Source organism: Ailuropoda melanoleuca, chromosome 6 (genome assembly GCF_002007445.2).
Source record: "Ailuropoda melanoleuca isolate Jingjing chromosome 6, ASM200744v2, whole genome shotgun sequence".
Classification (NCBI taxonomy): domain Eukaryota; kingdom Metazoa; phylum Chordata; class Mammalia; order Carnivora; family Ursidae; genus Ailuropoda; species Ailuropoda melanoleuca.
Window position 1 is genome coordinate 388,914 of NC_048223.1, and position 21,025 is coordinate 409,938.

A 21,025-nucleotide genomic window follows, 5' to 3' on the forward strand; every position below is an offset into this window, starting at 1 on the left:
CCGGGCGGGGGTCCTCCGTCTGCTCCGGCGGCCGGGCTGCCCGTGCTCCGCGGACAGCGCGCCGCCCGCGCCGCGGGCTGTGGGAGGCGGCGGCTGCCCGGCCCCCGGATCCTCGCAGCGACTTTGCGTAGGTTTGCGGGTGTCCAGGCCTTTGGGGCTTGAGAGAAATGTGCTCCGACAACGTAGGTGGATTCGTGAATCTCGACTTCAGCTCTGGCTCCATAGGATTTTTTTTTTTTTTTTTAATTCTCCAAGATGGCGAACTGCCATTGATTTCTCTTCTCCTCCTATGGAGATTCATCGATATACTGTTATTCCCAATTACGCAACATAGCTCTAAAAAAGGGGGTGCTTTTATAGGGCTTTCAGTAATCTGTGAAAGGCGAGGGGACACTTCACTTCTCCAAGTCCCTCCCTCTTTAGTGAAGATAGTAAAGGAACTAATGCAGATTTATGCTTTACAGTGCCTGATTTTCTTGTGACTTGGTGGTTTTGACTTGGTTGCCACATGTTTGGGGGATAATTGTTACTAAGCCTCTAGTGCTGCTTTATTGTTTTGCCTCTCTCTGCACATGGCTCTTTTTGGATTGTGACGATTGTGGCAAATACAGGGGCATTCCCTTAATTTCTTAGCCCCACGCTCCCCTCCCATCAAACGCCAAAATTCAGGCCCCCTATTATGAGTGCTACTAATTGTTCTGTACCACTTAACATGGCTTAAGATCTAACTGTGTGGAACTCAGTCCTTGATACTAGTACTTTAAGGTCTCCTATAACCGCAGCGGACTACAGTTATTATAGAGAATTGGCATCTATCTGGCGATCAACTTTTTCCCTGCAGTCCTCTTTCCTCTTGTCTTTGTGTGTGAGTTCCCGCTGTCTGGCTGGGAAGATTGCGGGAGTGTGCTTGGAAATGGCTGGGGCCTGCTATGACTCTGCAGTTCTGATGGGGGCGACGCCTTCCTTCTTATTCAGGGAATGTTAGAATGCACGTTTTCTCCTTTCCGGTTCTGGTGACTACCTCAGTTTCTTTCCCAGTCTCCCTCCATTTTCTCTGGGTTTTTTTGTTTTGTTTTTTGTTTTTTACTGTTGCCTACTGCAGTGCTACCAACAGAATCCTCTTTGCATTTGCCCAGAAAGAAAACTGATTACTGAAGTGGGAGGGGAAGGGAAGTTGGGGGGGAAAAAGAGAGTGGCTGGGAAAATAGAGAGGAGGGAAATATGAATTTGGGAATGTGTTGAGGTCTAGGGTTTGAAGTTCATACTGTGGGGGATATTTCAGGCTATTTAAAGCAGAGTAGACGTGAAGAGATCTGTTAAGCATAGGCATTATTTCAGGAGACTTTCAAGCAACTTTAAGTTTGATGCAGCGTAACTGTAATGTGACAAGCAGTTGTTAAAGGAGTTTATAGGTGAATCTTTACCATTACGTAAGCACCTTAGGTACCACTTGACTTGAAACAGTTTATAAATCTGTTTGCAGTTTATCTAATGTCAATTTCCAACTATATAAAAAGATTCTTTGCATGGACTGGTCTTTAGTTGGTACATGGTTAACTGTGAAATGAAGCGATATGAAACAAGTAGTCATATAGGATTAAGTAATTCTTTAGAAAAGACTGAAACTTGATTTTACGTTAGTGAGATGTGGATGTCTTCTGGTACAGTACAGACTTGGCACACAGTTTTCCCACTTATATGGAGGCATGGAAAGAATTAATTACAACTTCATGTTTTTTTCTTTTCTTCTTTCTTTCTTTCTTTCCTTTTTTTTTTTTGGCGGGGGCAGCCAGTGGAAATAGATATGATTGTAGGAAAAGACCGGGAAGGTTTCTTTACCAACGGTTTGACTCTTGGCGCAAAGAAGTGCTCGGTGATCAGAGATAGCCTATACGTCGATGGTGACTGCACAATGGACATCCGGACAAAGAGTCAAGGTGGGGAGCCAACATACAACGTTGCTGTCGGCAGAGCTGGTAGAGGTAAGCAGAGTACTCTTTTAATTAAAAGTTGCACACTACGTTACAACTTATTAAGCGGTTTCTTTAACATTTTGAATTAAAGCGTTAGTCCATAATGGCTATTAAGGTGGTTTTTGTGAACTGCCCAGCACTGAAGGGAGGCACTGCTTTGCTTTAGATATACGAACTCTACAGCGGCTGCATACACAGCTTAGTCTCTGAGATCCTGACTTTACTCAAAACAGAATATTCACATATGTTAAATCATTCATATTGTTTGGTTACTTTAGTTCCGTTGAGTCTTTCACCTTTGCATCTCTTCCCTTTCTTGTGTTTTATTCACTGCTCAACATAAAGAAGGAAAAGTTAACATTCGTTCATTTTTCTATTAGAAATATTGTTGGGGAAGGGGAAGAGAAAAATAATTAGAATAAGGTTTTATAGTAAGCCACCTGTTTACTAAAATATTTTCAAAGAGTGTGTCTGTGATTTATATTTGAAAAGTAGGAAATTATACTTGGTCCAGAAGTTCTGGTGTTTCCTGACTGTTGTCAACATTGCAGAAATTCTTATTACACTAAATAAGTCTCACTACTTTTTCCAAAAGAACTTTCAAGATTGAGGTTTATTTTGACATCTAATTGATTTACAAATACATTTAAATGTATTATCCTCTGTAAATATTCTGTAAATTTAGAGGGCTGTGTAGCCTCAGCTGACTAGGCACAGATGATTTTAGGACCAGATCTACCATGTGAATGAACTTGAAGCTCCTCTGAGCTGTAATTTACTGCAGTGGTGCTGCCAACTCCTTGCAATCCTGAAGGTTACTCTTATTCTGATGCGAGTTGATGCTTATGAATATTTTTTTTTTAGGAAAATTAGATAACTGAAATAGTAAACACATCTCTAAACGTTAGCTGAGTTCAGATAAATATGTTAAAAAGAAGTATTAACCATGTGACATAAAAACGAGAATAAGATTTTTTATACTATACGGCACTACTGACATCTAGTGGTAGTAAGTGTAAAACTGGCCACACATGTATTTTGGGGCTAGACCTCTGAAGTGCATCATAGAAGAACCTGTTGTTGGAAATAGTAATCCTGTTTCAGGATTTCAGACTCACTTAAAAAACAAAGCACAGCGAGGATTCAATAAGCACAAGCCTTAATTACTTTTATTTGGCCTTTTCTGAATGGCATTGAAAGTGCTCTTTAAAATTTGGTCTTGGTTTCCCTTTGGAATTAATAGACACGTTGAGGCTTATTGGTAAGACTTAATAGTTTGTACTTAAGCCTGTTAAAGTTGGGGAGAATTTTGTAAATAATCACTTAAGTTTTGTAAGTTTATACTTCGGGGGCCAGTCTAATTTGTCATACTAACCAGTTTTTTGCCCTAGAAGATAAACGATTGCCCTTCTTTTCTCCTAGCTGGTGTAAAGATATATTTATGTCGTGCTGCAGCTGCACTGATTGGGCTTCCAGGATGCAGTTTGTTTTCAGCATATTTCTAGTTTGAAAGTTCTCCTTTTGGAGACCTAGTTGACTTCAGTGCTTGACAGTTCACAGAAAACTAACTTAATGTTAACTTATTAATCGGGGTTCTGTCAGCTAAAACTTTATGTGACTTTCTTGATTAACACTTCTTTTGAAACACTTTTCTTCTTTCTCTTTCAGTCTTGGTCTTTGTAATGGGAAAAGAAGGGGTCCATGGAGGCGGATTGAATAAGAAGGCATACTCAATGGCAAAATACTTGAGAGACTCTGGGTTCTAGCTGCTAGGCAGACTGTTAAGTATTAGGGGAAAATTGCTCTTAAACTTTCCTAGCTGTAAGCTTGAGTCTTAATTCTGGAAATTTTATTAGCAATGCAGGGTGATGGGGTATGAACCTGTGTCTCCTTTGTATCCCTCTGTTGGTGGGGAAAGGTGTCTTTCTTTCTGCCCTCCCCCCCCTTAAATAATTCTGTTCACTTTTGTTTTGTTTCCCTGTGTACTCCAGCATTGGTTATAGTCATGGGAAAGGAAGGTGTCCACGGAGGCACACTTAACAAGAAAGCATATGAACTCGCTTTATACCTGAGGAGGTCTGATGTGTAAGCAGCCTCTCCCCATCTACCTAGCAACTGTCTTCATCACCACCCCAATTATGGTCACAGTGCTACCAGACTATAGATGGTAGCTAATTTTTCTTTACCTATTTTCTAATGTCATGATTCCTGTTTGCCCAATGGATCATTTGTATGTTAACCACTGTATGTAACCAACCCTTATCTGGCAACATAATTGCAGCACAATAATGATTTGCATGATACCTTGAAATTTGGGGGGAGGGGGCATGCCAAGTTGGGCATCACTTTGTCTTAGCAATTAATGGGATATTGATAACTAAAATAAGTTAATATTAAGCAAGGTGCCGGGTGTACAATCTCTAATTTGATCAATGTCTTTTCAGCACTTTGAGCATTTACTTAGCTCATTTAGTCTTCCTTTTGTAGCGCATGGTTGGGAGGAAAAAGTGCATGCATCTTTCCTTCACTCCTCTTTTCCCACCCTTTCCCTTTGCACATAGGTATTTGGTTTGCTTCCATCTTTTACGCAGTGCCTGGTTTATTTAACCAAGTAATCCCTTTTGTTGATGAGCTATTGAGAGCTGCAGTAGTTTGCTTTCAGTATTGTTGTTGCACTTGAGTAGAGACAGACCTTCTGTCCATAGGATATGTGAAGAGTGCAACTGCAAAATGAGAGCAAAAGGCACTTCCTCCCATGACCTTACAGTAACCATACAGATCGAATCCCCAGGGACATTCCATCATTGCAGTAGCTCAGATTTGTGTTCCTTTTTCTTTGCACACCAGCTCTACTCTTTAGTAAAACTATAAAAGGCTGCCATTATGGACATTAGGTATCCCAACATAACCATCTGGAGTGTGTCCAGTTTGTTCTTCATAGGACCAATTTTTATTTGCAGCTTGAGTTTTTATATGAAGTTGCATTATTGTGGACTTGGCTGTCTTGTGATGAATTTTTTTCATATGTGTTCTGTGCCATACTATTGTTAAAATGAACTGTTGCTATTGTGAGATGGATTTTAACTGACCTATTAAAGGTTTCTTTCGAATGGCACTACTTTAGGGACTAGTATTTGCTTCTATTGTTTGGGCCTTGTGGATAATGTACAGATTTAAAAACAAATCTTGTTGCTGATTTGTCCATTTCTTTCCCTGCACTTTGTTACATCTGGGATACAGTCTAACTCATCTGATTTAATATGCATTTAAAAAAATGCCATAACTATTAAACACCTTGTTTACAGACAGATGAAATAAATTTATTCCAACCAAATACTCTAGACTCCTGTTGTTTATGTAAATTGTTGTCTTACTGTTACAGTTGATTGTTGACACATTGGAATATACAAAATAGGCCGGACTCTGTTGCAAGCATAAAATCTTAAAATTGAGCTCATGGCCTATTCCATATCCTTTAGTATTTATTATAAATAAAATGAGTGCCTGGGAATTTCTTTTTAATGAGCTTTTATCTGTTTTTTTAAAAAGTCATTTTGGGCTCATCTTTGGGTTTATGAGAGGAAAATTGACTTATCCCCTAGAAATTAAGTATTTTCTCTTGTTGCTGGTCTCTAGTTGTGAAATCTAATGAGCAAGAAGGAGCCCAATACCAAGAAGGGTTTCTGCATTGTGGATTCTTCTGTATTGAACTGTCATGTGACTTCTTTAGATTTGGAAGCTATATTGGCATGCTGAAGTCAACCAGCTGGAACTCCCACATAAGAAGATGTTCCTTAGGCAGCATGTAAGAAACCTGGGATATTCCTGCAGTTTCTGGCTCTGGAGTGACCTATTAGCTCTGACTACGTAAGAGTCCAATTTAATTCCAGAGGTCATAAGGTCTTTGGGATGTATTCAAGTTTAGTAAACATTAGTTTAATACTCTATGAACGGTGGGGCAGAAGCTCGGAGGAGGTATGCTCAAAAGTTTGGTGGGTCTAAGCAAAAATGGGGAGCTGGTCGTAATGCAGATAGTGGGCTCTGGATTTTCACCTTGGAGATGGGATTCCATAAGCTCCAGAAGTCTCTAGAAATAATTGGCAGGTTAGTCTGATTCACTTTACATGAATGCTACCCTTTGAGAAACAGTGGGTTAGGGAATGGGAATCTCTACCTTATAAAAATAACACTGTGCATAACTAAAATTTTTTGACAGTGTTGTCAGGCATTCTACATTAGTACATACAGGGATGTAAAAGTATGGAATTTAAGGAATTTGGGGCTATTTGGTAGTTGGACATACCTTCAAAATTGAAAAACAAAACCTTTAACTTCTTGACCTGTTAAGAACCCAGTAACGAACAAAATGTTGGTTAAATGAAAATTTGGTGGTTGGGTTGTGATGATTTGAGATTTTACAGTAATAATATACATTGACACTGTAAAGAACTGTTAGGGTTCTTTAGGATTAGAAAGCAGTGACCAAATTTAAGGAACCTATAAAGTGAAGAGTGTGTGTTTGCGGGTGTGGGTAGGGGAGTAGAGGATGGTAGAGGGCAACTATAACACTAGTGTTTAATGAAATAATGAAACTAGCCACTGGCCCCCTACCCACAAAAAACACGAAAATATATGTAGGTATCTGTTTTATACTTAGTTCTAGGAATTAAACCTAAGGAAATGGGGCTAAACACATCTGCATACCAGAACGTCATCACACCACATTACTTAAAATACCTAAACTTGGAAAACTACAAGATTTAATCTTGAGGGTTATGGGTTGAATGAATTATTGTAAATCCAGAGAGTAAACTAGTCCTTGAATAACATGAGAAAATACTCACCAATAAATGTTAAATAATGAGGTAGTGAACAGATGTTGCATACAGTGTAAATAAATATATAGTGTATAATATATACATGTATTTTACATAGGTATTTCTGAAGGCAAAATATCAAGATATATTCATCTCTGGGGTAAGTTTCCATGTGACTACTTTCATATCAGAAAAGTTTTAAATTAGGAAAGTATTTTTTAATGGAAATTAATTTTATTTAATGTCTATTTAAAAAGCTGCATTGTTACACCATGAAGAAATTATAAAATATTTCAACTGAATATTAAGTAGTAACAATCCTAGACAGTGTCAATCAACACTTATATATATATATATATGTTGGGATTTTTTTTTTTTTTAAACATAACTAAAAGTAACAGTTTGGAGTTTTTTTTTGTTTGTTTTTTTAAGGGGGGGCCAGATTTGCCTCAGAAAAACTCCTGATACTTAAATTCAAAGGAACCCAAGTCCTTGATCTGATTTATAGGTTGAGGACTGAGGGGATACAACATTTAAAACATGTTATAGTGACCTTCAACTTTGCCCTTTAAAAAAAGGTTTTAGGTATGATGTGTTTAATTATTTAACAATTTTATAAAAGCTATTATGTATTTATGTGGCAGGTACTGAGTGTTCAGTCTTCATACCCTCACTTAGGTTAAATGAAGTTGTACAAATGACCACCCAGGTTTGCAAAGGTTAGGGCTGTGCACCAGTTCCAGAGTCTGCTTCCCTACCATAGTACACTGATGATACGTTTCTCAGGCCTGTGTGTGATTTTTAAAAGGAGGTTGGGGGAGGGGACAACCTAGTATCAGACAGTGGATGCTGAATTCAACCTTTTATTTTCCCAAGTGGAAATACCTGTTTTTTTGATGGATTATAAGATTTTTTTTTCAGAAGTAAAACTTCCCGATAGTGTTACATTTCTTTTAAAAATAATTTTTTTTCTTTACAACAGAAGACTCCTATGCATCATGTCCTTAACTATTCTCTAATACGCTTTTGTTGACTAAAAATTCCCATGTCACTATAGCTCTATCTAGATAATAACTTAGTTCTTTCAAGGCTGTATAGAGGTCTACTGTAAGGATGTACCATAATTACAGCAGGATACCACAGTGTACATTGTTGAGATTTTGGCTGCAGTTTTAACTTTTGGGGGATTACTTAATTGGTTGTGAGCAGTCAGTTAGCTTGCATAAAATTCTAAGGTGGTGGTTTTATCTGACCTACATTACCTTAATTATTATACCTTTATAGCACTGCATATAAATCAGGCTAATTTGGGTAATAGTACAGTAGAACAAATATTTTGCCAGTTCTTAAAGTGGAAAACGTGTTTATTAACATTCAAACTCCCTTCATACAAGGCCATATAAAAATTCTTAGCATTTTGATTATACATTAAGTCTATATTTTCTACATAGTTACAATGATGTATAATATAATTTAGCTTTTCATAATACATTGTTTAAATACATCATTAGTTCTGTTAAACATAAGCAATTATTTTCAAATCCAGTACTTGAACAATTCCTCTGTACATAGTTTTGCGGGGCTAATTAGCATAAGATGCTCTTTGTTAAGAGGTATATGATCTGAGTATTAACAGTTGCTGAAGTTTGGTATTTTTATACAGCATTTTCTTTTTGCTTTGATCATAACACAAAACCTTTAAGGATACTGAAATTCAGTAAGTAAAGTCCAGAGACATTTCACTTTAGCTGATGAATCAAATTCATACACAACACTAAAGTATTTAAAACTTTGAGGAAAAAAAAAGAAACCTATGAAATCTGCACTAGTACAGACCATTCTTATCAGGTTAAGACTATTTGGGAATAGGAAGGAAAAAGACAGCTTTGAGTTTCTTTGTGGTGCTGCTAGAAGGAAAAATGCTAAATTGTCACCTCCCATGAGTGATGGCAATTTAGGGAAATACCAGAACAAATATATTCCAACTCAACAACTCTAGGTAAACTTTATGCAAATGGGAGTTGGCTTAGCTCATGCTAGGTGGCCACAGCGCTGACCTTGTGTGTAAAACACGAAACATTTGCATACTGTGATCTAGGTCTTAATTGCAAGCTATACTGAGGAATTTTTTTTTTAATGTTTTGGCTATATTGCATTCCAAAAGAAGAGTTGATTTGGCGCTTGAGTTCCAGCACCAGCCTATTACTAGTTACCAGTGAAATGAAGTACACTCCTGCAGATAAATGCCTGATCAAAAAAACCTGTTTCAGTAAACTGATTGAACTGTAGAATACTAAAAAATAAGTCATCTCTACAGGAATCTCTGAAGGGAGCAAACAAAAAATCAAATTATATATCTAAATAAACATTTATTAGCAGATAACCCAGTCACGCTCTGAAGGTCAGACAGTATTTGCTATGTTGTAATCCCTTTCACCATTAGGCTGCAGCTGGACTACAACACTGTGTGCGTTAATTTCGTTTTCTGCGTCACTACTGTCGGTATCTTCATTGTCCTCTTCTTCATAGTCTGAAGATTCTGTCATGTTCTGATGTGAGCGGGATTCCGACAAAGCCCCAAATGACTGGGTGCTGACCGAAGCCAAAGGCCTAAGTAAAGGGGTATGTTCTGACACTTCATTTTCTTCTTGACTACTGTCTGTGTCAGAGTCTGAATCGCCTTGAGAAGGAACAACTTTTTGCTTGCAGACGGGACAGGTTTTTTTGGTTTTAGTTAGCCAGGGGTCTACACACTTGCAGTGGTAAGCTGTTGAAGCAAAATACACATCTTTTAGATAGCGTACTGTGGTTGAGAACATTATATTTTTAATTTTTGCCATGTTTATTCATGTTCTATATGTATCATGGAGGGACAAGAAAAGTTTGTAAATTTTTATAACTATACCTCTCTATCCTTTAATGACACCACTAATTACTACAAGACCTGGCTCATAGTATGCTAATAACTGTTTTGTCTCCTTCTCTAATTGTGAGCCTACATATAAATTATACATAAATTCAAAGCAGTATGTAATATTCGTACCATGGGAACAAGGAAGGATTCTGAGCTTGTCTCCATCTTCATATTCATCCAAACAAATGGCACATACATCATACTCATCTCCTGTGATTGATAGACAACAGTAAATAAAATTAATTAAAAGACGTAGAGAAGTATTCTTATCTTTCCAACTCCTCAAGTTAGGTCTTCCTCAGTTGATTATTTTAAATTGTTTTTTGATCTTTCTGTAAATGATACCTTTTTCTTGTTGTTTTTTTTTTGTTTTGTTTTGTTTTGTTTTGTTTTTTTTTTTTTTAAAGATTTTATTTATTTATTTGACACAGAGAGAGAAATAGCCAGCGAGAGAGGGAACACAAGCAGGGGGAGTGGGAGAGGAAGAAGCAGGCTCAAAGCAGAAGAGCCCGATGTGGGGCTCGATCCCATAACGCCAGGATCACGCCCTGAGCTGAAGGCAGATGCTTAACCGCTGTGCCACCCAGGCGCCCCAATGACCTTTTTCTTGTTTTCTGTCAGATCAGGGAGCTGCTTTAAGTTCAGCAACCTGAAGTTTTAATTTAAGTAATTAACCTTTTACCTAAAATAAGATATTAAAAATGGATGTCAAATTTGTTTACCTTGATTAATTTTGCAGAAGATTTTTATTAATCATAAGTGCAGTAGTGTTTTATAGGACTGTTCAAATGCTAGTTTTGAAATATTTTATACCAAAGACGACAACATTTCACTGTTTAGATTTCTTAAAGTCTCAGTAATTTTTTGTAAAAATGGAAACATTAAAACATACTTATGTTTTTTTAATGTTAGCGGAGAAACATGGAATGAGACCTACTAGGCTTCCAATCTCCATTCCAACACTTATTAGCTCTGCGGTGCTTAGCAAGTTACTTAGCCTTTGCCATCCAGTTCTGCCATCAATCTGTAAAAAGATTCTCTCTACCTCACAAGTTTGGGAACAAAGGGCCAGGTACATGGATGGTCACCAAATGGTGATTATTAATACTGCCTTTTTAATTTATTGTTAAACTTACCACCTTTATAAATTATGAGGGTTTATTAATTCGTAGTTCTTTTTGGAATTCAAGTGTAGTTAGTTTTAAAAGAATTGGCAGTCTTACAGCAGCTTTTTAAGTTGAGGCAATAGTGGCAGTGACCACCGTGACTGCTTTCAATTCAGTGTTTTTTATTAAATGTATATATTAGGTATAAACATAAAAATCTCAGGGAACAAAGGACAATTCATTGCCTGTCCCACACACAGGGTAACAGTCTTGGAAGGCAGGTCAGAAATAAAGCCATTGTCTGGAGAGTCTGGATGAACATGACCCATAACGAACGAAATGATCGTTCTATCCAAATAATCCCTTTAATGTCCTTTAGTCATTTAAAATAGCACATTCAGGAGGAGTCCTAAAAAGAAAGCTTTTGTGAAAATTATTATTTTTTGGTTCCGTGTTTTGAATTTGGTTATTAGAGTACTGAGTATCAAATACATTCTATAACAAATACAAGCTGCTATGTTAGAACCTTGTGTGTGGAATTTGGTGAGACTGACCATATGCATCTAAAACTATTCAAGGCTAAAGGACTCCAATATATCTGTAATTACCTGTAATTATACAGTTGATCCATGTACACAGACTTTGAGAAGACAGTTTTACTAAGCAATTCAGTCATCACTGATTTCTCATACAAATCAAACTTTTAAATTTTAGGACTTTGTGAAAATGCCCATTAAACACAGATATAGTTACCAATGGAGGAGGTAATCTGGTGGATAAAGGCCCCTGTCGTCTTCAAAGGGACAGTTCTGAGGCACATGGTTCCTCAGAGGGGCTCTAGGGATAGAGACCCAGCTGTCCGCAGTAACCAGGTCAGTAAGATACACGTCATTTTTCATTCCCTGTCTCACTCTCCCCACTCCCTCCCTCTTGCTTCCTGAGATTATTTCCCAAAAAAATCTCTTGGATCTCTGTCCTTGATTTTGTTCTCGGAAATTCAAATTAAGAAAGTTTTAAGCATTGGATTTTTAGTTAATAATTTTGTACTGCTTTCCTGTTGGAATTGGTTAATCTTCAGCAAAGAGTAATATGTTTTGATATTCTTCTTACATTTTACTACCATATGTGAGTCCTCAGATATGTCGTTTTTAAAAATAAAGACAAGGCAAAACACGCATAACACACAGCATAAAATCTAAAGGAAATTCAGTTACCAAGGAAAGTATCATTGGAAACATATATTACAGAAGCTAAACTGCAGAGTTAAAAATGTCAGAGGTTAAATTCTAACAGTATTAAGTCTATAAGGCCATCATTGTATCTGTGCCAAACCTGTTGATTTTGTATAACTGCACTGGCATTTATTTGATCATCTCACTGACATTGTAAAATAAGGAGTAACGTCTTATAGCCATTTTTAGCCAATACCTCTTATAAATGACTTTTAAAATGTAATTTGTGTTAATTCGGTGTGTTATATATATGGCACCAATGATTTAGAATTTAAAGCGAAGTACCTCATAATTTATTTCCTTATAAAATGTCATACATTTTTCAAGGGGAAAAAAATGATATAATGTAACTGACCAGGAACAGACTGGTCCAGAGCTGTGCCCCCAAGGCTCTAAGCATCGTTTGATTAAGGTAGGAAGGTTATCCTGCATTCTCCGGGTGGGCCCAGTGTAATCACAAGAGTCCTTAAAAGCACAAGAGGGAGGCAGAAAAGTTCGGAGTCAGAGGGGATGTGACTGTGGATGACTGGTCAGGGAGATACTGTGTTACTGGCTTTGAAGATGGAGGGGAAGCTGGTCACAAACCAGACTATGGTGGTCTCTAGAAGCTGGAAAGGGCAAGGAAATGGATCTCCCCTACAGCTTCCAGAAAAGAACACAGCCCTGTTGACATCCTGATTTTAGCCCAATGAGACCTGTGCTGTACTTCTAACCTACAGAACTATAAGATAAGTGTGTTGTTTTAAGCCAGTACATTTGTATTAATTTGTTACCACAGCAATAGGAAATTAATGTAGGTAGTACTGGGGTTAGTCCTAAATGTATGGACTTAATGCTTCAGAGTCCCTGATCTTTCCTGTGAATCCTTTGAATTGTTCCAGGTGATGGATTTATAAGATGACGGGTCAAGATTCAAAGGTACAGTTTGTGATCATGGACCAGACTGGAGCTTAGTACTCTGTAGAGAATTAAACCTCTCCCCCGGCCTTGGACTTGTGATGAAATGGTAAAGCACAAGTGAGAACGCTGGGGGGGTTTTCATCCTGATCATTTTATTAACTATGTAACCTAGTGTAAGACACATCTCTATGTTTTAGTATTCTCAAAGGGAAAACAAAGATATTAACGTATCTGTATCTTAGGATTGTGGATTAAAAGAAATAACACAAGTTATTTTACATAGTGTTTGGCTGGAAAGGCACAGTGACTTATGACGTGGTACACTGAAGGCTGTGCGAGGAGCTGCGCTCTGAATATCCCCACGTGCTTCTGTCACGTCAGATGAACTGGATGCTTACAAAGAGTCAGCGGCAATGGTCACCGAATCTGTTTGTATTACACAGGGTAATTATGTAATTTAATTAAATATTCAGCAGTCCTTGAACTGTGAGTGTAAAAGACTGGTTCTATTTGACAGCTGGGTTGACTGTATTAAGAAAGAACACTTAATAAAAGCTAGTTGCTCCCCCAAACCCTCTCCGGCCAAAATGAGATTAAATGAAATATAGGTAAGAAATCTAAGAGATCGGACAAACTTATGTATCAATAAAAAGCAAGAATGAAAGCAAAATCCAGTTTTCGTCCCATTTAAAAATGCCTAAAAGTAAAAATGGTAGGAAATTAATCATGTACCATGACAACGTGGAAATCCAGTCAATGGATTCATACTCAGGACCATGGCCCAACATCAAATAACTGTTGAGCGCTTAAAGGTTAATTTAAGGCATTTATGTTTATGGTTTACAACTTCAACAGATTTTTAAAATAACCAATTTGTGCTTTGGTTCTGGTAGCATAAAAGGGTTTATAAGTGGTAATAAATGTTTGTTTTGTTACTGTCAGCACCATGCTAGAAAGTTTTGCTTTGTATACACCAGTGGTTCTTAACTGGGGAGGATTTTGCCTCCCTAGGGACATTTGGTGATACCTGGAGACATTTTTGGTTTTCACACCTGGGAGATGGTGCTGTTGGCATCTAGTAGGCCGGGGATGCGGCTAAACATCCTACAATGTTCTGGGCAGCCCCTCAAGGAATTACCCCATCAAGATGCCAACAGTGCAGAAGGTGAGAAACCGTGGCCGTGGTACAAAACCTCTCCAGGCTTCATCAAGCAACGACTCTTGATAGGTGTTAAGTTATGGGAGGGGTGAGATTCAGGTCTCTTATTTGAAACAGCATGGAAATGCTTCTGTCTAGAATGCTTCTGGCACAGTCATTTGAATAATGTTTTAGAAAAATTTCATGAGTGCACTTTTAAAGTCCCATCAATCTAGAAAAGTTCCATGAGTGGACAGAGTTTTGATTTTTCTGCTATAAACCTGTTCTTCCTTAGTTTCTCTCCTGCACACTGGGTACAGCAAAGGCACAGAATAGGAATCACACAGACATAAGGCTGTCATTGCAGTGGCGCGAACGGCTGATGAGGCCCGGGCATGCCCTTAATGCCACTTTCCCTTAGGGCCTACGTTCACTCTGTCACCAAGTCCTGTAAACTTTATCTGTAAAACATATCCAGAATCTGTCCCCTTCTGCCCATTTCCTCGGTTACTCTGGTCTGATAGCCTGGATTACTATAAGAGCCTCTAGCCTACATTCTGTTCTTGCCCCATGTGGTTTTTCTCCATAACGGCCAGGGTGATTTTTTTTTTTTTTAAACACACCATATCAGTCTCATTTAGATGGTTCCCTCTCTCACTTAGAATGATCCAAGCTTCTTATCATGACCTTTGTAAAGCTACATATCTGACCCTCATCTCCCTCCTATCGCCTCTCACACCAGTCTCACCCCCCTTCACACGTTTCAACCACAATGGACTTTCAGTCTTGAACACACTAATGCAAAAGTTAAGTGGAGACCTGCATTTAGCTATGTTGTAACAAACATTTGGATGTAACATTAGGTATAGAAAGAGGAATCACCATTTCTAGAGATGACTAAAAAAAAAAACTAATTTGAGAGACTCTAGCCATAGTGCTACAAATTGATGCAGAACTTAATTGTTCAATTTAATAACAGGGTAGTTTGGGGCTTAAAGTCAACTAGAATAGGTGTCCTCATAGTAAAAGATAAAAGAGAACATTCAGGGCTAACTAAACACAGGTTTCATGAGAGATAATAACAAAAACAGTTTAAAGAATTTGCCCAGGGAAGATACAGCATTTGGATTCATGAACTTCAAAGCAAAAATTACTGTTCTTCTAGAAAAAATACCTTGCCGATGATTCCCTACTTCATCAGTGAAGAAAACAATGACAGCTCTTTCTAGCAAATAAGCTAATTTTATCTTCTTTTCTCCCCTCCTCTATACCAGTTCCCAAGAATTCTGAACAAAAGACAACAGGATAGAATATTTTTAAAGCCAGATTCGCTTGAGAATTCTTTCTGATTATTTTTAACCCTTGAGCAAAGGAACTAATATTTACTTTTAAGGTTACTTTAAAGGTAGCTAAATGTGGTTATAAAAATTAAGCATGTCTCAGTTGATAGATTAAAGAAATAAACTATAAAAAGTATTGCTCCACCTTTACACCTTCTGCTTTAAATGTGATGTTGCTTTTTTCTAATCTCTGAAATCTTCTGCTTTTTAGACCTATCTTGGAAAATCTCAATGATTAAGCTATAAAATAAAAGTGCCTGGTAACTTCAAGTTTCAAACGTGAAACCATTTCCCCCCCCCAATTTATAACTCGGGAATCTGGCTCCTTCATATACTGCAGGGAAGACAGCTCCCACAGAGATGGCCTTAAATGCTTAGTAGAAGGAATGTTAAGTGAAAACAGGATTTTTCATCTGCTAAGAAACATGGTGTATAGTAACCAGCCCTTATGATTACAGACTTGGAGAAATATATTAACCGAATGACTCAGGAAACTTCAATTGAAGAGCTATTTTTGAGGGTAATCATGAGTAAGGAAGAGCTCTATAAGGAAGATGGGCTACTTCAGAGGCAAGAAAACAACTAAAAATGCTATTATTTTATATGTGCTAGAAATTGCTAAGTCAGTATTTAAATCACTTAAGTATTAATCAGCACAAACACTTCTGGAAGAGCGGCCAAGTGAAGATCAATACAATAGGAAGATTTAAGGTGATCGTGTCCCCAGAGCGCTGTAAACCGTGCGAGTGCTGACGGACCCGTATTCTGCTTGTGCCCAGGCCTCCACGTGCTGGTTTCTGTGGGTCTGACTACAGGCTAAGCCTATGGAAAACTTCCAAATGCCAAATTCTTTTTGTTCGTTGGCAAGTATTTCCAAAATACTGTAACTTCCCCTAAAATTAATATTTCTACTACATTCTAAAGCCTGTGAGAGTTCTCTTAAGACTTTCATGGTTTGGTGCTGTGACTCACTGGAGTGGTGAGTACCCACAGAAGTGTTCTACATGTTTTCAATCATCTAATAGTGTTTACAACAATGAGAAAACTGCAACAATTGGGATTTTTTCCCTAACATATATGCATACTTTGTCAAAACCATTAGCATACACTAGAATATGCATAACAAATAGGCCTTTTTTTTTTTTCCTTTAGATATCAAATCTCATGATAACCAAAACATTTTAAAGCAAAAATACAGGGGCGCTTGAGTGGCTCAGTTGGTTAAGTGTCTGGCTTTGGCTCATGTCATGATCCTGGGGTCCTAGAATTGAGCTCCACATCTGGGCTCTCTGCTCAGCAGGGAGCCTGCTTCTCCCTCTCCCTCTGCCTGCTTTTCTCTCTTTGTCAAATAAACAAATTCTTTAAAATGTGGGGAAAAAAAATAAAGCAAAAATACAAGTAGGTACAACTAAGTTCAAACTTAGGGCTATTGGAAAGAAATTTCAATTGTAGTATTTCTAAGGTTACATATTTCTAAGCTGCTGCTTGATTTTGGCAGTCTTTTTTCATCCTAAAAAATGCTTAATGACTGAATTTTAATGACACTAATATTTATAATTTTTCTGTAAGGGTTTTTAAAAATTTTTGTAATAATAATTGCTTCCATTTGTTGAGGTGTTGCCACAAATGTGCATATTTGCACAAGGTCACACAGCCAGTAAATGGGGATCCAGAATTCCAGCCTAGGTTGTCCGACTCCAGAGTCCATCCATGGTCTTAACCATTATGCCTGGTATTGTCTTCTAGCACATCTACTTAGAATTTCACATTTAAATAATCCCCTTTGATTCACAATGTAAAAAGTTAGGTTTAAGAGGTTAAGAAATACTCTTAAGCTGCCACTTATTAGAAATTAAAATGTTTCCAGTTCATAAACCAGAGCACTTTTTTTCCTTCAGATTGTCACATATGTAGAAGGAACAAAGATGCTTTATCTCTCTCTTCCATGATTTCATATTTTTACAGACCTTTCTAGGATGCTAAAAAATAGCTACATTCTAGAAGTTTAATTAAAGGTCAGCTGTTTCTTATGTATTCTGATGATGAAATGATAGTGCGTGCACAGTAAGGAAACAAATGACTCCACCGAAGGGAAAAGCAGTATGTTGGCAACTTTGTTTTTGGAAATGTGTTCATGAATTACTTCACTGATTGAGAATAGGAATAAAAAGTGATTTCCTTAGAGGCCATAAATAAATCCATATAACAAGCTTAAAATCCAAATCCAAGCATTGGCCAAATTCCACTTTGATTTTCTTTTTAAACCTAAGGTTTCCCTGTGTTAGTCTTTATTGGTTCTAACCTGATTGCATTATGCAGGTAAACTAGACAGTTACACCCAAGATCTTTGTGGATAGAGAAGCGGGTAGATTAAAAGATGTCATTATCCAGAAGTTAGAAAAGCAAAGTTAAAGGGATTTTATAATGCTAAATATTGTGCAAGACCTCAAGTACTTAAAATACTTTGGTACTTTAATTACGAAAAAGGTTTTGTTACTCTTTTCATTATCTTTTCAGGCCACTAGGAAATCAGGATGTACAACACCCTTCTAGAGCCAACTTCAACAAACTCAGATTTATGTATGTCCTTAAATATTTGTGTGTTCTAATCCAGTAATTATTTTTCTCTTCCCTTATATAAAAGAAATCAAACAAAAAACTGAGCAGCCTCAGGTACCTTTGGGGTATAAAGTGGAAGAGGCACTTTTGCATGTAGCAGAATTACTTCTAGATACTTCTGTCTGTTGACTAGACTGGGCTAGGATTTAATTACAACTCTCAATGCAAAAGTGACTATAAAAAAAACATACATAAAATTTCCTTCTAAAAAGTGCATAAGAAAACACTAAGATCCCAGTAGAAATGTGAGCAAAGGACAAGACCAGTTACAAAAGCAGAAATATAAATAGGTAATTTACCTGGTTAAGGTAGTATATGATAAAATGAGTTTTCTCATATTTCAGTAGAGCTGAAAGTTTAGGAAATTAGTTTTACCTCAAATATATTCTTTCTCTTTGACACAGGGAATTGATGAGGAGGGTAAGTGCAGGTGAGGGTGGGGAGAGGACGAGAAAAGAGGAATGGGAAGGATTAAAGCCCAGAGGCAATTTATTTTGAAATGATAGTGACTGAAGAGAAAAGATAGGGTACATAGTATTTATAGTGTTTGAAGCCGAGAATTTGCATTGCAGCCTGACACTTACATTTACCCAATTATGCACCCTAAGGTAATCTGCTTAATCTTTCTGAGTCTTATTTTCTTTATCTATAAATGGTCGTCATAGTACTTTTCTTAATTTTGCTGCTCTGAGAACTAAATGAGATCATGTATGCAAAGTACATGGTTTGCTTTTTTTTTTTTACATAACAGGTGTGATAGACGCTCACAAGTTCTAAAACGGAAAATTATCAAACTTTTATTGGGTACAATGCCCATCCCAATCCAATTTAATCCCAATTAACTCATTCGGTATAAATGACACTGACTTCTTCAGTTAGAACTTAGTGGACTGAAGGCATGGTTCTCTGGAGTAGTCACAGCTACAGGCAAATTGTATAGGTCAGGAGTACTAGGCTACAAACCCACCCTCTCAATCCCCTTCTTCCACCTCAGAACTACAATGCAGACCTTGGGGTCTCTGTTTCTGGACATGAAAGAATAAGATACTTCACCCTCAGGTAACTTAGGAATGCACTGATTTCTCACAAGCCATAGTCATGACTAACTCCTAACCAACTTGGAACCTCATTATATTACTGCTTTGTGGCCATAGGTACAGTGCTCCTTTCGAGAAACTGAGAAACATTCCCTTTTCTGATTTTCTTCTTAAGAGTAAAGTCAGACCAGTTTTCCCTTGAAATAGTTCAACACAGAACAAGTATCAACTAGCATTGCTTATAGATTCTTAGCCTCAAGAAGAGATGAGCTCTGTCTTTCGGTCAGCATCGTACCCCTGGTGTTTGGTACAGTGGCTCGTATAGAGTGGGCTCCCGATAAATACATGCTGAATAACAGATACCACAAAGCCTTTGTTCGTTCATGATGGATGGCTAACAAGCATCTACCTCACACTTGGAACATACCACATGGAATCTCCCTGCTTCACTGTCAACCCCTAGTCTGTTCTCCATTCACCAGCAAGAGGGATCCTTTTCCACAGTAAGTTGAGCATGTCATTCTTATGCTCAAAAGCCACCCAAGTTACACCATTACACAATAAAATCACACGTCCTTGCCATGGCATGATCTAGCTCCCCATCTATCTCTGATCTCCTCTAACCACTCTCCCTCTACATTCCTACCATGCTGGCCACATGCTCTTTACTGTTCCCTGAGTATATCAAACACACCGCTGCCTCAAGGCCTCTGTACTCGCTGTTCCTCTGCCCTCAGTGTTTTCTCCTTCCTTTCACGCCTCCCCCCCAGTTTATTTTCTGTTCAAAGTGTCCTCCTCAGAGAAGCCTTTCCTGTCTTTTCTAAAATAGTATTCCATCCCCTCTCCTTTCACTCATCATTTGTTTTTCTTTATTGCACTTAACTGCTATGTAACTTTATTTCTTATTTATCCATTTGCCCCCACTAAGCTCCACAAAGGCAGGATTTTTTTTTTTTTATTGCAGTTTCCCTAGCACCTAGAACAGTGCCTGGCACATAGTAAAAGTATGCAATAAATATTTATTGAAGGAATTATATGAATACACCCCAGTTATTCTTGATCTCTACCTCCAACTGCTCATTAGAAGACCTTATCACATAAATCTTAAGTGCAAATAGCTAGATATTTTTATATAATGGAGATAAATTCTATATATCCTGACTGCTGGGCTAAAGCTGTCCTCAGATTTTACCATCCACTCCAATGTTGACTATGCCAGCCAACTCTCAACAAAAGTACTACACGGATTATAATGTCTGCACAGTGGCAATTTTAGATCCTATGTCTGCAGACAAATCAGAAGATCTACAAGAAGGAAGAGCTTGCTATACTAGGAGATCCTGGAGAAAGGTTCTTAGGCACTAGGATCAGGCCTTAAAGATAAGCTGAATCTAGAAAAACTAAGGAGGAAAAGATACTACTGGGAAAGTAACAGTTGAAAAGTATTTGCAAAGAAGAAATAAACATGGCAAAATCTAAGTTATGCAAGGTTAGAGATACGGAGCAGTGGAAAGTAAGGCTGAATGAGGATGGTGGAGCCAAATTATGAAAAGCTGTGAATACTAAAATGAGGACTCTGATATGACTTCTTAGGATGTAGAGATCACTTGAAAGCTTTCAAGCCGAGAGGAATGACGATGTACGAAAACAGCATCTAAACAATTCTTCATCAGTGTGCTGAAGGAACCCGGGCCTGGGATGTAGAGGTGAGCCTAGAGACCTGTTTGACACTCCCAAGATTCAAGTGATAAACTGAGGAGAGGCTTGCATGACACCGTCATAATAAGAATGGACAGAAATGATCATTTTGAAAGACAACTCAATGGATTTGGGGACTAGGCATAGGTAATAAAAGATGATGTATGCAATTTTATGTTTGCTTAACTTTTAAGTGTTTTATTTGGCATTATTAGGATACACCATGTAAAAGGAGCAAGCGAGGGACTGGA

General features: G+C 37.8%; 2 protein-coding genes across 3 annotated transcripts in view; one reads left to right on the forward strand and one right to left on the reverse strand.

The window, feature by feature from the left end:
- Positions 1-20,784, forward strand: part of PFN2 (profilin 2) — a 23,524-nt gene extending 2,740 nt beyond the window's left edge. Inside the window, exons 1-6 of one of the 2 annotated variants that reach the window (XR_004625966.1) lie at positions 1,844-1,982; positions 3,642-5,840; positions 6,909-6,950; positions 11,525-11,682; positions 12,924-13,386; positions 20,670-20,784. Coding sequence is in view for 1 of the 2 variants with exons in the window: in XM_034661835.1 (XP_034517726.1) it covers positions 1,821-1,982; positions 3,965-4,062 (260 nt within the window). In the remaining variant the exon portion in view is untranslated. Of the gene's footprint in view, positions 1-1,820; positions 1,983-3,641; positions 5,841-6,908; positions 6,951-11,524; positions 11,683-12,923; positions 13,387-20,669 lie in introns of those variants that run through there. The other variant, XM_034661835.1, reaches the window with a different exon arrangement.
- The window catches only part of RNF13 (ring finger protein 13), a 156,392-nt gene continuing 143,500 nt past the window's right edge, over positions 8,134-21,025 (reverse strand). The window contains exons 10-11 of the mRNA XM_034661834.1: positions 9,834-9,914; positions 8,134-9,557 (exon numbers count right to left, since the gene is read on the reverse strand). Coding sequence (XP_034517725.1) covers positions 9,193-9,557; positions 9,834-9,914 — 446 coding nt within the window. The 3' untranslated portion in view covers positions 8,134-9,192. The remainder of the gene's footprint in view (positions 9,558-9,833; positions 9,915-21,025) is intronic.